This window comes from Camellia sinensis, chromosome 13 (genome assembly GCF_055761805.1).
Source record: "Camellia sinensis isolate YWXY chromosome 13, ASM5576180v1, whole genome shotgun sequence".
NCBI classification, from domain to species: Eukaryota; Viridiplantae; Streptophyta; class Magnoliopsida; order Ericales; family Theaceae; genus Camellia; species Camellia sinensis.
Genome location: NC_138973.1, coordinates 123,862,095 through 123,879,881, shown reverse-complemented (window position 1 = coordinate 123,879,881; position 17,787 = coordinate 123,862,095). Strand labels below are relative to the sequence as shown.

The following is a 17,787-nucleotide window of genomic DNA, read 5'->3' as shown; positions in this document are numbered from 1 at the left end:
TTTTGAAGTTTAGTTCTTTAGTAATTAATTCTTCTCATTCTAAGGAGAGAGACCAAAGTGTCCAATAAAGCAACAAATACTATTGTCAAGCCAATGCCGTTTTCATGTCGCATGCGATCCTATCTTCTCCAAGTCCATTGTCACTAGGTATATTTAGGACGGCAAAAATATTTTTTTATTTTTTATTTTTTTGTTCTTTTGTTTTTGGGTGTTATTTAAAGCTCATCAGGTTGTGAAGAAGCATCAATGGATTTGTTGTACTTCTTATACCTCTCTTGTCATTTTCTCCAGCATAAACAAATGCTTTGTTATAGGTAGATTCCACAACCATTTTACACAACTAATTAATTATGACTTTCCCTCAGTTGAATTGATTTTGTAACTACCCTCATGTGATGAAGTTAACTTTATTCAATTAGTTGTGTTTTCATTTTACGTTTTTTTTTTTTTTTTTTTTTTTTTGGAGATTACCAAAATCCTATTTGTAAATTGTTTTTAAAAATTGTTTTGGTGTTTAAAAACAGCTTAGTCTTTGGAAAAAACAAAATATTGTTTTCAAATTTTTGACAATTATTTTAGCACAAAAATAAAAACCATAAGTAAATGAGTTGTTTAGAATTTTTCATTGTTAACGTAAGTTTTAAAATATGTTTGTTGTCATTTTTGTTTTTGTTCTTATTTTTGAGTTACACATTATTGTGTTCTAGGACCATTTAAATTAAATAAATAAATAAATAAATAAAAATAAAAAAATCCACCTTTTAGTAAAACTTCAAAAAATTATTTTCAATTTTTTTTAAAATTAATTTTATAGAAAGATAAAAATCAATGTTTTTTTTTAATACTTATAAAGACGAAGAAAACGAAATGGATAGTTGTTTTATGCATTGGAGAGAGAGAGAGAGAGAGATCAATGTTTTTTAATATTTATAAAAACGAAGAAAACGAAATGGATAGTTGTTTTATGCATTGGAGAGAGAGAGAGAGAGATGAATGGCATTAACTATAGTCCAAGAAAATTGAATCGGGAATATGGGCGAAAATTGAAATTTTATGCTGGACTTTATTATTGGATGAAAATTGAAACTTTTCAAAATCCAAGAAAAAGAACTGTGCGTCAGAAATATGTGCTGGAACTCTACTATTGAATGAAAATTGAAACTTTTCATAATCAAGAAAAGCAAGACTTCTTGGGCTTAGCGCAATTAGTTAGGGTTCTCAAGTTACTACTAACATAATATTTGGTATAGGTTTGATTCTCTTCTATTGTATAAATCTTGACTTAAGTGGAGCTTATAACGAACAATAAACTATTTTGGTGATCTTGACTCGGGTGCCGTCTTAAACCTATGGAAGGATGTGAAGATTTTCTTATAACAAAAAAAAAAAAAAAAAAAAAGAAAAAAGAGAGAACTGTGCATTAGAAATGCTAGAGATCTTGACTCGAGCTGTCTTGAACTTGTAGAAGGATATGAGGGTTTTCCTGTAACAAATAAATAAATAAATAAAAAGAACTAGGCGTCAGAAATGCTAGAGAGTAGTTCAAAAAAGAAATGCTAGAGATTAATAGTTTAACGTTTCGTTTGGAAAGTACGTTGGGACTAATTTCTCATTAAGATAAAATAGGTTTAAAAGTTAATAAAACAAATGTCATAATCAAAGCAGAATTATTTTATTTTTTTAATGTGGTAATAGAGATAGCCCTTATATGGATGAGTGTGCGATAAGTTAAAATTTGACACCAATTATATGATATCATTATGAGTTATCAAATTATGAGAATTATTTTAGGAATCTCAAACAAAAATTGACAAGCTCTTTATGGAAAAAATAGAGTTAGGTACATATTTAAAATTTAGTTTGTTGTGAATCATATTCGGAATAAATTTTCTCCACATATTTTAGTTCACTTTGTGTCTTCTTATATATTTTTGGAAAGTGTTTGGGTGTGCAACCACATGGACTTGCGTAAATTTTAACAAAAATACATAAATTATCTCATAAATCATGTAAGTTTTTACAAATATAACTAAGTTCTAATTTCTTAAATTTTTATGAGTTAACTTACGAATATTCGTGAAAACTTACGTGATTTTGTTAAATAACTTATATATATATTTGTGAAAATTTATACAAATACATATGATAAGCACTTGCACGAATTGCCCTATATATATATATTTTTTTTTTCAATTATTTACCGGTCACCCAACACTGAAAAAGTTTTATCATGACAAAAACATGTCTTCCCAACCATGTGGTCAAGCAGAGGCTGTCTATATAAGTGAAGGTACTTAGGAGAACCCAAATTGTTCAGTCAGGTTGTATATGAATAAGTAGCTCATATTCTTCTTCTTCTTCTTCTTCTTCTTCTTCTTCTTCTTCTTCTTCTTCTTCTTCTTCTTTTTCTTCTTCATACATCTGAATTACAGAGCTTTGAAAAGACCTTGAAGTCATGGAAGTTATGAACAAGTTCATAACAATTAAGAGGCACATAGAAGGTGCACCACAAGAATCTGACTTTGAGCTCAAGACTGAATCAATTTCTCTCTCGGTTCAGGCTGGCTCCAATGATGTTATTGTCAAAACCTTCTATTTATCAATCGATCCTTACCAACTAAACAGGATGAAGAGTTACAGCTCCTCACAGAAAGCTCACAGTTTTGCAGTTGGCATTATTCCTGGTGAGGTGAGTCACACTAAACATACAAACCTTTTTGTTCTTGTATATAATGGGTAATTATCGGGGCTATCGATCCCTAGGATAGTCCCAAGGGAAGGGGGGCATGGGGGCGAGCGTTTCACAGGATTCAAATTTGTGTGCTAACCTTATGGAGTACTTGGTTTATTGGAATGAGACTGTAATGGAATAATAAATTTATATTGAGAATAAAATCATCACTCTCTCACTAATTTAATTGAATGGTCATTTCATTTCATTGGGAGGTTAAAAAAAAAACATTCCACTTTAGAGTTGCATCATATACTAATTTCTAGGATTAGAGATTGACTTCTTTCCTTTTTTTTGGCACTTATGCCTGCAATTTGCTTAATATATTGGTTATGGGTGTGAACAGGCCATTGATGCTTTTGGTTTGGGAAGAGTTGTGGCTTCAGGACACCCTGGCTTTGAGAAGGATGATTTGGTTGCTGGAGTTATCACTTGGGGAGAGTACAGTTTAATAAAAGGAGCTGTGATGTTAAATAAGTTGGACACCATGGGCCTTCCACTCTCCTATCATGTTGGAATTTTAGGTAACTTTTGTACTCAAACTCCTCACTAAAGCCACTTATAATTGCAAAAATTTTATAACACTAATATCATTTAGTTATCTCAAAGTATTAATGGGAAACTACAGTGGCTTAACCAAAATAATTACCAAAACATACGTGCAAGTTTTTCTTGTACTATTTTAACATTATATTACTTATTTTGGGTAATGCTAAAATACATGTCCCTCAAAAAATATGTATTATATATAAGTTATGACATTTTGTAGTATTGATAATATAAAGTATTATAATCAAATCACTTTTTGTCATTACTTAATTAGTTATAATCAAAATTACGATCACAATAGGTCATAACCAAACACCATGAAGGTATAATCAAAATGATAATCACAATTAATCAAAACTAATGCAATGTTTGGGAATATGTTATTTTAATCAACTTTCTAACTTTTTACGAAAAGATATGCAAAAAAATAGAGAGAATGATGTGAATGGATATTTTGACTCATTGACTATTTTAGCCCCAACTTAACTTGTCAAACGGGGCCTAAGTCATAACTGACACCACAATAACTAACCATAACATAACCAAGTCATAGATGAGGCATAACTAAATCATAACATAATAAGTAAATGTCACAAAAGTCACAACTAATAACATAACAAGTCATACGTAAATGTCACAAAAGTCTTAAATGATACATATGATACACACATTTTTCAAGGTGTGTATTATAAAATTGGGAGAATTACAATTTAGAATGTAAGACCAAAAAAATTTAACAAAACATTAGAAGTGCAACCCATTTTGTGAAAGGGTTCAACTCAAATATTACGAGGGTGCAACTCTTAGTTACACTCTTCCATATTTATGTTAATTGTTTTTTTAGTTCCACTAAATAATAATTCTCCCCCATAAAATTTTTCTCCATATTTCTTGTGTTGTGAAGTAATCTTGATTGGAGGCTGCATTCAATGTGTTGGTTGTTGTAATCAATGCGGTGGTTGATAGCCGTATACGCATTAAATACATTCACATTGAAAGCTGTATCTGCAATAAATATGTTTACACTGCTAGTTTATCTATATATATAGTTGTGTGTGGTGTATCAGATATAGATGAGAGTGTGGAAGAAAGAAGAGCAAGAGAGCTCTGTTTGTTTTTCAGAATCATTTTGAATGAATTGAATTTCAGTTTGATTCAGTTTTAAACCTCTCATTGTGAATCACCAACAGTGGTTTGCACCCCACTCCCACCAACAGTGGTATCAGAGCCGAAGGTAGCTTCAATTTGTAGCCATTCTGCGAAATTTTCAAAACAGAGTGTGTTTTCAAAATTTGCCCAGAAATCAAAGTGGTTGAAATCCATTTTTGATCACATAAGATTGAAGCTCCCGACGAGACGAGCACAACCGTGAAAACCGCATTGATAAATCAGATCGGACGGCCCCACACGCGCCCCACGCGCCTCCTGACGCTGTCCTCAGGCGCGCCCACTCGCCCACGCGCCATACGCGCTGCCAGAGAAGAAGACGCGTCATCCAACGTGCAAGCACGCGCCACACACGCATGCACCAGAGCCTGACGCCATCTACTGACGTCATCTGAGCCACTGACCAGCTTTGACCAAGCCGAGCCACACCGCCGTTGACCTGAGCCATTGACTGAGCCACACCGCCGTTGACCTGAGCCGCTGACCGAGCCAAGCCTGAGTCGCGCCGTTAACCAAGCTGTGTTGACTGAGCCGTTGACTGAGTCGCTGATATCAGCACACGAAGGATTAATCCAGTGTAACGCGGCTAAGGTGCAGCCGCAGATCTGAATCGTTCAACTTGTTTTGGCTTGATCTGAGCCATTCGGAGTCTGTTTCTGGTGATCCAATAGTGCTTTCCAACTATTTGGAGTATTCCGGACACATCTGTATGGTCAAAATTTGCAAGTTCTGTTATGAAAATTTGTAATTTTTTTAAAGACAACCAATGGCCAACACAAACAACTTCTTTCAGCCCCAGTTTCCAAAACTCAGCAAGGAGAACTCCAAAAATTGGAGTATTCAAATGCAAGTCCTACTAGCCTCACAAGATTTGTGGGAGTTAGTGGATCGAGGATATGACGAGCCAGCTACTCTCGTAGATGAAGGAAATTTAAATGATGTTCAGAAGACGGCATTAAAAGATTCAAGGAAAAGAGATTAAAAGGCCTTGTATCTACTCTATCAAGGCATTGATAAGTCAAGTTTTAAGAAGATTTCAGCAGCAACAACCTCTAAAGAGGCATGGAGTATTCTTCACAATTCACACCGTGGAATTCAGAAGACAATCAGAGTCCGACTCCAGGTGTTACGTGGCGAATTTGAAATGTTGCACATGAATGAGAATGAGTCAATTTCTGAGTACTTTAACAAAACATTGACCATTGTTAATTAGATGAGAAGATATGGAGAGAAGATGAAATCTCTTCAAGTGATAGAGAAGATTCTCCGATCACTCAGTCCCAAGTTCGAGCACGTTGTTGTAGCAATAGAAGAGTCCAAGGATCTCAGTGCCATGACCACCATGAGTTGATAGGCACACTTGAGATTCATGAACAAATGATCAACAAGAAGACTCCCTCAAGTTCTCTAGAGCAAGCTTTTTAATCAAAGCTGTCTTTTAGAGATGATATAAACGAGCAAGGGGGGACATCACAAAGAAGCCGAGGAAGAGGTCGTGGTTACAATAACCGAAGTTCTGGTTTTCGAGGAAGAGGCGGAAGAGGTCCAGCCAGAGGAGGAAAAAGTCAACCACACTTTGCTCCAAGAGGTAGAGGAGGTGGTTACAACAACCGACCAAGATTTGACAAAAGTAATGTTCAGTGCTACCAGTGCCACAAGTTCGGGCATTACAACAATGAATGCCGAAGTAGAGCAACAACAGAAGCCGGAGAGCAAGCAAACTTTGCCGAGGAGGAAACAAACAAAGTTGGACCTACAGTCCTATTTGTCCACCATGGAGACACTGAAAACCAAAACAATGTTTGGTATCTAAATTCGGGAGCCAGTAATCATATGTGTGGTAAAAGAGAGTTGTTCGTTGAGCTTGACGAGACTGTACAAGCACAAGTCTCATTTGGTGATTCTTCAAAGACTCCAGTGAAAGGAAGAGGTAATATTCTGATCAAGCTCAAGAATGGAGATCATGATTACATCTCCAATGTTTATTATGTTCCTGCCGTGAAGAACAACACTTTGAGTATGGGACAACTCCTAGAGAAAGGATACGACATCAGCATGAAAGATTGTCATCTTACCATCAAAGACAATCATTGTAATTTGATCGCTCGGATGAGAATGTCCAAGAATCGGATGTTTGCATTGAACATCCAACATGATGCTGCGAAGTGTTTAAATGCCATCATCAAAGACAAAGACTGACTATGGCATTTGAGGTTTGGACATCTCAACTTTGGAAGCTTGAAGCTATTGTCAAGTAAGAATATGGTGAAAAGGCTCCCTCATATTGCTCATACTAATGAAATATGTAAAAGCTGCATTCTTGGCAAGCATCATAGAACTAGCTTTGCCAAAGAAGTGATGTGGAGAGCAACAAAGCCACTGGAGGTAGTACACACTGATGTGTGTGGTCCATTGAAGCCAATGTCAAATGGACAGAATAAATATTTTCTCACCTTCATTGATGATTATAGCTGGAAGACATGGGTGTATTTTCTTAAAAGAAAGTTGGAGGTGTTCAGTATCTTCAAAGAATTCAAAGCTTTTGTAGAGAAACAAAGCGGCTACTACATCAAGACATTGCGATCAGATCAAGGTGGAGAATATACATCAGATGCTTTCGAGAATTATTGCAAAGAGCATGGAATCAAGCATCAAACAACACCATCCTATACGCCACAGCTGAATGGTATTGTTGAAAGGAAGAATCGCACAATCTTAGATATGGCAAGAAGCATGTTGAAAGGAAAGGGACTGCCCAAGCAATTTTGGGCTGAAGCCGTATCATGTGCTGTGTATCTGTTGAACAAGTGTCCAACTAGGAGCCTTCATTCTATGACTCCAGAAGAAGCTTGGAGTTCACATAAGCCAAGTGTCAACCATCTCAGAATATTTGGGTGTGTTGCGTACACCAAGATTCCAGAAGCAAGAAGAACCAAGCTCGATGATAAGGAAGAAAAATGTATCCTTGTCGGATATTGAGATAGAACAATGGGATACAAGTTGTATAATCCCATTACCAGAAAGGTAATCATGAATAGAGATATGATATTTGAAGAAGAAGAAACTTGGAACTGGAATCAAGATGACGTTGTCAAAGATGCAAAACTCATTCTTGAAGATGAAACATCAAAAGCTCCGGTTGAAATTACAAGAGAAGTTCAAGATGAGCCACAAACTCCTCCACATAGAATACCGGCACCTAGATCGCCAGTTTCTCACAGAAGTGATGCATCATCATCAGCATCAACAGATGATAGTTTTTTCAAACAACCAAGACCAATGAGAAATTTGCAAGAAATATATGAAGCTACAGAAGAAGCAGATCTGAATTTGTTCTGCCTACTTGCAGATAGTGATCCACTTACTTTCTCAGAAGCCATCCAAGAAGATAAATGGAAGAAAGCAATGGATGAAGAAATTCATGCCATTGAGAAAAATGACACATGGAAGCTTACCAGTCTGCCTGAGGGGCACAAACCTATTGGAGTGAAATGGGTATACAAGACAAAGATGAATGCACAAGGCGAAGTGCAACGCTATAAAGCAAGGTTAGTAGCAAAAGGTTATAAGCAGAGAGCTGGAATTGACTATGGAGAGGTGTTTGCTCCAGTTGCCCAATTGGAGACTATCAGGCTAATGATTTCTTTGGCTACCCAGCACAAGTGGGAGATTTATCAACTTGATGTGAAATCTGCATTTCTTAACGGTTTCTTTAAAGAAGAAATCTATATTGAACAACCTTCGGGGTATGTTCAAAATGGGCATGAAGACAAAGTGTACAAATTGAAGAAAGCCCTTTATGGATTGAAGCAAGCTCTGCGTGCATGGAATACTAGAATTGATCAGTATTTTCATGACAATGGTTTTGAAAAATGTTCATATGAGTACGCACTATATTTGAAGAAGAAAGTTGATGGAAGCATGTTGCTTGCTTGTCTTTATGTTGATGATCTAATTTTCACCGGAAACAATCCAGCCATGTTCAAAGACTTTAAAAGAAGCATGGTCCAAGAATTTGAAATGACAGATATTGGATTGATGGTTTATTTTCTCGGCATTAAAGTGGCACAAAGAAAAGATGGAATTTTTATTTCCCAAAGTGGCTATGCCAAGGAAATTCTCGAGAGATATGGAATGGAGAATTGCAATCCAGTGAACACTCCTGTAGACAGTGGGGTGGAGCTTAGAAAATTTATGAAGGCAGGTGATGTGGATCCAACTTATTTCAAGAGCCTAGTTGGAAGTCTTCACTATCTTACTTGCACTAGACCAAACATATTCTATGGAGTATGACTGATTAGCAGATATATGGAAACACCAGATCAATCACACCTTTATGCTCAAAGAGGATTCTTCGCTACATCAAAGGTATAGTCGATGATGGTTTATTCTATAAACCAACTGATAATTTCAATCTTGTTGGCTACTCAGATAGCGACGAGGGATGTGACTTGGATGAATGGAAAAGTACTATGGGATTTACTTTCTTTATAGAAGATACAGCCTTCACAGGGTCGTCCAAGAAGCAAGCCATTGTGACATTATCAACTTGTGAAGCTGAGTATGTTGCAGCCAACTCAGTTGTGTGCCATGAAATATGGTTACAGAACATGCTGAAGCATTTGGGATTTCCACAAGAAAAACCCACTGAGATCTATTTTGATAATCGCTCAGCAATTGCATTCGCAAAGAACCCAATTTATCATGAAAGAAGTAAGAATATTGACACCCGCTATCATTTCATCCGAGAGCATGTGAAAAATAAAGAGGTGGAATTATTTCCTTGCAAATCTCAAGATCAACTTGCAGATATTTTCACGAAGCCATTGAAAAATGATATGTTCAACAGAATGAAGATAATGCTCGGGATGAAGCAGCATGGAGAATCAAGATTAAGGGGAGATGTTGTGAAGTAATCTTGATTGGAGGCTGCAATCAATGTGTTGGTTGCTACAATCAATGCGGTGGTTGATAGCCGTATACGCATTAAATGCATTCAACAATGGACAAGAAGTGATAATCGGGAATGACATTTACAGTGATGGGGAGGAACACATGGATCCTAATACTAGAAGAGCGAACAATAATGAAGAAGCACAGAAGGTCGACCTCGAGGCAAACAATGTTGCTAGGGGCCGAAACGGGAACAAGAAAGGTAGTTGAGATGAGTACTACCATGAAGGCGATCTCCAAGTATGGAAGGATAGGTTCCTGAGAAGAGATAAGGAACTGAAAGACATAGCAAGCATATTGACAAACTTGCAGAGAGTAGTCAACTTCATGATGCAGAACAACATGATGCAATTAGTGTTTCCCTTGCAAGACATATCAGCACTAACAGCCAAAGTTGGTGTGCAAAAGGAAGGACATAAGGCAATACCAACTGTCCCACATCATAAGGCAATTCAGATCTGTCAAAGGATACCACCAATTCAGATCTGTCAAAGGACATAAGCCAATTCAGATCTGTCAAAGGATACCACCAACTAAGGGCACCTACGTCAAGGGATCTCGACAGATCCGCAGGCAGGGCCTTTGTTTTGATGATGCAGTGGACATCGAGAAGTCTAAGAGAACACACCCTAACACCGGAAGCAACGCGCCAAAAAGGTTGAAGTCAACTGACAGTTGAGCTCCCTGAAGAACGAAGGAAAACTTGAGAAATTACCTCCGAAGGAAGAGACACCATGCCGAGATCACATCCAACACCCAGTTGAAGACGCCATTCTCGGTGAAGTTGGATGCGTTCGAAGCACCGAAAATGTCGAGGTTTCAGATCTATGATGGCAAGTCTGACCCGAACTTTCAAGTTGGTTTATACCTAAATTCAATGGCTTTGTGAAGTGGAAACGAATAGCTATTATGTAAGGTGTTCCTATCGTCATTCGGGAAAATAGCATTAGATTGGTTCCATAAACTCCTGAAAGGATGTGTAAAGAGTTGAGAAGGCCTGGCTAAGATGTTTGTAACCAAGTTTGTTACAAACAAATTGCAGCCACTGAGGGTAGACTCCCTACTGGCTTTAAAGATCAGTGATGGCGAAGGTCTTAGGGCCTACGCTAAGAGATACTATGAGGTTTACAACTGGATTCCAACTTGTAACCAGGAACTCACAGTCGTATCTTTTAAGAACGGCTTGGATGATGATTGCCCACTTTGGCAATCGCTTGTGAAGACACTCTCAAAGAAATTGAAGAATTAATGGCGCGGATCGAAAAATACGCCGGGGCAGAGGAAGATAGGAAGGTGAAGAAGACGAATGTATCAAAACAAGAAAAGAGAAATGGCTCATCAAAGCGAAGTCAAGGATACACCAGCACTAACAGGCCGGAGATAAGATTGAGATCCATGCAGGCAATGGTTACAGTCTTCAAGATCCCCATATACAAGATCTTGGAAAGAATAAGGAATTAACCATACTACAGGGCATCACAGAAAGTCCTGGGGAAATACATGGGACTATGCCTACCATGAGGAAAATGGACACATGACCCAGGGATGTCAGGCTCTAAAGTCACACTTGAAGGATTTGGTCAGACAGGGACACCTGAGAGATTTGATCGACGAGACAAAAATAAGAGAGGGGCAGGTGGAGCTAGCCTAGGCATCGGTAGCACCACCACCACCACTACAGGCAGAGGAACCACGGGTAATCAACGTGATTCACTCGAAGGTTAACGAGAATGAAGTTCAAGGAGAGACTCAGAGGGTAAGGCATCTGCAACATGTCTACAAGATCCAGCAGAAGAAGCCCAGGACAAATGGATGTTGGAGGCCGAGGCTAATGATATCCTTCACTGAAGAGAACCTAGATATGGTACAGTATCCACATAACGATGCTCTAGTGGCGACATTAAAAGGTGGAGACTGCCAAGTGAGGCGCATCCTAATTGATCAAGGCAACTCTTGTGACATCATGTACGTCAGATGTTACAAGGAGCTCGGCCTCTATAAGGATTATCTAGAGCAATCTGACAGCTCTATGAGCATTCTCACCAAACTCCAAGTTAGTATATCATAGGGTAAATCTTTGGTATCCGAGTTGGGAGCTCTAGAACTCTGGAGTTTGCAAAATACTTCATGATAGCAGACGCGTCCATAGATCTCTCACCGATTTCTATGTGTGCTCTTTCATTGTGTCGAACTCCCCAGAGCTGTAAGATAGAGGGCTAGCCACTGTCGATGAACTAGTAGAAGTGAACATGAATACAGATCAAGAACCCAGACCAACCTATGCCTTTTCCTCACTACCCCTTTTACTACAGGACATTTACCTAGCCAACACTTAGATCCGGCTCAACCCAAACTTTTCTAGTGCACCCCAACATTCCCCACTTGTTCGATTGTTGCTATTCATTCGATTTCTAAAAAGGATCACTAATCCTTAACTTCTTGAGGAATCCTTCATCAGTGGTTGTGAATGGCTGATTTTTTTTAATCTTTTCAGCCTTGGTTCATTTCTGGTAGCCTGTTTACTCTAGAAGTTCCCTCTCGTATTCCCTTTAGACCTATCAAAAGCACATCTGCTAAAGTTTCCAATCTGAGCCAAACTTTGAATGCTTTCTCAGTATGAGAGAAAAAAAAGTAAAGAATCTTCTTTTTCTATAACTTAACTGAAGTTTCTTCAGAATGCTCATTCGAGTCAAAACAAACGTATACAGAACAACCATAAAATGAAATGGTCGTTTGTGCGTATGGAAATCCACTCAACTCAATTCATTAACAAAACAAGATTAGCAACTACTTCTCTAATACGAAAATAATTATGCATCATTCGCATACCAGTGGAATCTTCGAATAGGTCACATATCAATTCTCTTTCTCAAAAAATATACCTGGCACATCAAATTCCATTCCGATCAACAACTTGGAGGTATGGCTGAGTGGTTTTAGGCATTAGTTTGCTAAATCAACATACAAGAAGATTGTATCATGGGTTCGAGTCCTTTGTATAGACGTTGGGGTGGGCGGACGCTAAGATGGAATAGGCCCGCTAATATGCCCAACATCCCTAGTGCAATATGATGAGAGGCTATTCCTCCAAAATTTGAGATGTAGATGTAAAAAACTTTATCTGGAAAAACATCATCACCAGATTTGGGATCCCAATAGCCATTGTGGCAGACAATGGTACCTAGTTTGACAGTAACATGATCAAAAACTTTGGTGCAAAGTAGAAGATCAAGAATTACTATTCCACTCCAAGCTTCACCAAGAGCAATCATCAAGTCGAAGCAGCCAACAAGACCATCTTGGATGGAATCAAGAAAAGACTGGAAGTTGCTAAGGGTAAGTGGGTAGAGAAATTGCCCAATGTTCTATGGGCATATCGCACGACGCCGAGAAAATCTACTGGAGAATCTCCTTTTGTCATGGCTTATGGCACCGAAGTAGTCATTCCAATTGAGATCAGCATCCCTGGGATCAGAACCAGGGAGTGGAGAATGGAACAAACGAGACATTCCTTGCCTGAGATCTGGACCTAATTGAAGAAAGAAGAGAAAAAGCGGCAATTCGACTGCAGGCATATCAATAGCAACTTGCCAGGGCATACAACAAGAAGATCAACCTTAGGGAGTTTCAGATTGGAGACCTCATACTAAGAAAAGTAGCCGGCAATAAGAAAGACCTCAGGGAGGGCAAGCTTGGCCCAAATTGGGAAGGACCATATCGCATCATCTCGGTTGCCGGCAATGGCGCTTACCGGCTTGAAGACACTGATGGGAAAAAGTTGTCAAGGCCATGGAATACCAGCAATTTGAAAATTTTCTACCATTGATTTTTGTTTTTCAAATTCCCTCTCTATGTAAAGAATTTCTAGCCGAAGTATTAATAAAATACTAGTATCGATTTTGTTTTTTACAAATGTTGTTAAAATTTATGATTGTGAGATCGGACTGAGAAAGTCCTTAAGGCGATGTTCCCATGGTAAACAAAGTGATTAACTTAGACTTGTCATATTAATAGAGTTAAACTAAGTATAAGGCGATGTTTCAATGTGAAACGAGGCGAAACTAGCCATGTTTTGGCGGGTTTGTGTGAAAAGTTGAGGTAGCTAGTACTCTCGATACACTAAGGTCAAACCTTAAGTGTTTAGTTTGGGTGAGCCAAACGCAATGACCTCAATCATGAATGTCTAAGTTAGACTTAAGCAAGAATCAGGTGATGTTCCCATGGTGAACAGTGCGATTAACTTAGACTTGCCATATTGGTAGAGTTGAACAAAATATAAGGCGATGTTTCAATGTGAAACAAGGCAAAACTAGTCAAGTGCTTAGTTTGGACAAGCCAAACGCGATGACCTTGGTCATGGATGTCTAAGACACACTACAAAAAATTTAAGGTTTTAGTTACCAAAATTTAGAAGCAAAATTATTTTTTAGGGACCAAATAATTTTGTTGCGAAAAGTGTTGTCATTATATTTTTAGCAACAAAAATTGGACATTGGTGATGAATTATTATCTTTTTGGGACCAAATTTTTTGTCTAAAAAAATAAACCATTTTGAGACCAAATTATTTTGTCCCTAAAAGTCTATTTATTAGTGACATTTTCAAAATTTTGTCGCTAAATGCCTTATTTTTTACTTTTCGGGACGACCTTTTAGCGACTATCTTTATGACGATAGAAATTGGTCCCTAAATGTCTTTTGCAACAAAATTTTGTAGTGACAGACTTAGGCAAGAATTAGGTGATGCATCCTTAATGGGAACATAAGGGACACTTAGGTTCACATTAGGGGGCAAGAAACATGAATGAGTACAACACTTGTGAAAATTTATTGACAAATATTACAAGTTAAAGTTATCCGAGACAAATGTTAGAGATACTATCCGAGATACGTTAATCCGAGATAATTGGTCAGTTCTAATCCGAGATAATATACCTGAGGTATTCTAATCCAAGTTAAGGATCTAAATTGTCAGACTTGTAAAGATAAGAAAAAGTCTAAGTATGAAAATATACAAGACAGAGAAGATAGCAAAGCATACACAAAGTAGTTATGAAAGGCAAACATCCAACACTTAAAAATAAAAAAAAAAATAAAAAAATAAAAAATAAAAAAACATGCATTGAAGGAAGAACTTGTTTGGTTACAAAATGAGGCACATCGACTCGACATTAAATAAATTGTTTAGAAGAAAAGTACAATCAAAGGAAAGAAAAAAGCCCTAAGTACTGGGATTTATCACATTGTTTTCAGGCTGTTCCACTTCGGCAATTGGCATTGCTTCGATCTCGGCGGACAGCTGAGCAGACTTATTGGTCACAATCTCAGCGTCGATCTCCAGATGAGTTTGGTCCAAGCTCTTCTCGGCCGCAAAGACCTCGACATCAAAAATAGCCTTTTTGGGAGAGGCACTCTTGGAAACCTCATCTCCATCCAAGATCTGATCATTCAGAGTCGAGCAGCAACCTCGGCCTCACCCTCTTCTTCACCATCGGCCTCTTCTTCTTTAGTCTTGTCCTCGGATCGGTTGGGAGAGGGAGAAAAGAGAACGCTGAGTTGGCTGATATCATGGAGAGGCGAGTCCTCGAGGATGGACAGCTCATTAAGAGCCATCATCCAACTAAGGTAATAGCCTTTGTTGTAGGCCAGATTGAGTTGTTGCTTGTACTAGTCCTGAACATTGGCCTACCCCTCCACATCTGCCTTCTCATAGGCCTCTTTAAGCTCGGCCTCTTTGGTGGCAAGAGCCGCCTACAGCCTAGTCTTGGCTTCTACTACCTTAACCTCTGTAGTCTGGGCCTCGGCCTTCATCACCTTAGCAACAACCTCAACAGCCTCAGCTTTGGCCTCTACCTTGTTTTGGACAGCCTAGGTTGCATTAGCCTTTTCCATCAAGCCCTTGATCTTTGTCTTGGCCTTATTGAGTGAAAAAAGGAAGCCTACAACTTCCTCGGTCTTTTTACTTAGATCATTCTTCATCAACTCGGCCTTAATCGCGTGTGAATGCGCATGCTAGATGGCCTGCAAGAAAAGAAGCAAGTTAGAAATTTTTTGAGAAGTGTAAAAAACTGAAATGGAAAATTGTAAAAAAAAAGAGAAAAGTTAAGAAACTTACCAAGACCAAGTGTCGCAACATCGTGGCAAATTTTCCGTACTAGTTGAAGTCGGTGATTTGATTTATGTGGGCATGGAGGAAAACGACCGTAGACAGAGTGGCGTAGACTTTGAGGTTCTCAATAGCGTTGCCGCGCGGCTTTAAGAGATTGGTCTCCAACAAGAACCTTTGGAGCCCAGCTCTCCTTGGGATGGAAACTACTCTTACCCTCTAGACCTTCAGATCACGGCTTCTTCGGCGAAGGGGCATCAGAAGACTCAGCCTCAGCTGGCTTTTTCTCGGCGTTGGCTAGTTTGGATATTAAAAGAGAATCCTCTGGATCATTTTCAGAATCAGAGAGGATTTTGGTGACTTTGGCCTTGGCCTTAGCCTTTTTCACCTTCTTTTGCTTTCGCTTAGGCTGGGGAGATAGCATAGATTGCAAGGACACAACGTTAGGCAAACTAGCCAATAAGTCCTCAGTGATTGCCGATTTTCATTCTATCTCTTCTGCGATTACAGCGATGGTTACCCCTAGGCTAAGATTGAAAGCAGGAAGGGCTAGTGGAGGATTAGATGGATTAAACGTCAGTGCAACTGCATGTTTTACCAGCAGGAGCGTTAGGAGGCCGGCGACGACATTGACGTTGCGAGGGGGAATAAGTTAGGCTGGAGCAAAGGTGGAAGGTTTCTCTACAAGATTAGCTATGGATGCCTGGTCTGGCTTTGGTTAAGAGACTGATGGTTAAGTTAAAGAGGATGGTGGTGTTCTGTTCCTTGGAATGTCGATGAGAGGAGAGCAGTAAGTGGGCACGTAGTTTAGGAGGATTGGGACCTTGTAATCTTCAATAGGCAAGTTCAAGAGCTGTTTGAGATCTCGGCTCGGGACGTAAGACTTTCAAAAAGATTTGCTCAGCTGAGGAAGAGCTACAAAAATGAAAGAAAACATTAGAACCAAAAAGACATATATGCATGAATATTAAGAATATGGGACTATGGGAAGACTAAGTTCTTACCCTCATTTTCCCTAAAGACTCCACGGCACAAGGGGTAGAAATGAAGGTCATCGTCTGGCGCAAACTCCCAGTTGCTCGAGATAATGAGATAGTCTTCACCAGCACCTTTGTTGGAGTCTTGGAGATCGGCTATTAGTTTGTATACAATGGATCTGGGTTTGAGGTAATAAGTGTAGCCACTGGAGGATTTGAGGCCACACGTAGTGTAGCAGTATTGGACGTCGGAGAGAGTAATCCTTTCGTTTTCTCGACAAGACAGCTCGACTATGCTATTGATAACCCTAAACGTATTAATGGCTAATTGCATGGGCTTAAGTTTGTAGAAGTGAAAAACTTCTCAGAAGAGGATGTCAAAGGGGAATCTAACCTCACCCTCGATTATGGGCACCATAGGGAAGGGCATATAGGTCTCTCCGAGCATCATGAAGTCCTCTTTACCAGGCAGCCTAAGGTGGACGTCGACTGAAATGTTAAACTCTTGGTAGAACTATTCTAATTTACTAGGTGAATCTACCCCCCACTTAAACATTCCCATGACCTCAGTTTAATGGATTATGGTAATGGTTTATGTTGGGGAAGGTTCTCAGTACCTCAACGAGATCCTAGTAAGCACTGGGGCAGGGGTTCTAGAGATCTAGGAAGGGTTTTGAATCAAAATTTGTTTTAACTTTCCTAAGTGACTGGTTTCTAACAAATCTCAATCCTAAATCTATGATTGCACAAGAACCAATAAAATGAACAAGAATCTGGAAGCAAGCAGGACAAATAGAGAAAACGAGATTCAAAATCGAAACAATGTAAAGAAAGGCACAGTAATGGTTAGTGCAGTGGCATGTATTCAAGAAGATGTTCAAAGTATGAACAAGTGATTCAAAGACACAGAAACACAATTAGAGGCATTGACAGATTTGTAAACATCAATTCTTAACATCTAAGTAATTGAGTGTAGAGCAGTGTGCAAAAAGTATAAACAAAACTAGAGCACAAACACAAAGAACAGAGGATATAGATTTGAAGGCAATACAATTGCAAATGCAGTGTGTAAATCAATGTACAATGATCCAAAAAGAGATACAGTCGTGAACAGTAAAAGAAAACGCAAAAATGAAAGGGATTCAGAGACTTACAGAATAAAACCGAAGGAATAGAAGCCGGGAAAAAGTTCACCGGGGTCAAACGACTCTGTTGAATGGAGCACGACCATTGAAAGCTCGCTAGAGATGATGAGTGAGCTATTGCAGAAAGCTTTGTAGTTTGGAGATGGTGTTTTGCGAGTTTT

The 17,787-nt window shown here is 38.7% G+C and overlaps 1 protein-coding gene across 1 annotated transcript in view; it reads left to right on the top strand.

Moving 5' to 3' along the window:
- The first annotated feature begins 2,191 nt into the window (after positions 1-2,191).
- Positions 2,192-17,787, top strand: part of LOC114282866 (2-alkenal reductase (NADP(+)-dependent)) — a 32,489-nt gene continuing 16,893 nt past the window's right edge. Inside the window, exons 1-2 of the mRNA XM_028225629.2 lie at positions 2,192-2,689; positions 3,078-3,255. Of these exons, the coding sequence (XP_028081430.2) occupies positions 2,456-2,689; positions 3,078-3,255 (412 nt within the window). The 5' untranslated portion in view covers positions 2,192-2,455. The remainder of the gene's footprint in view (positions 2,690-3,077; positions 3,256-17,787) is intronic.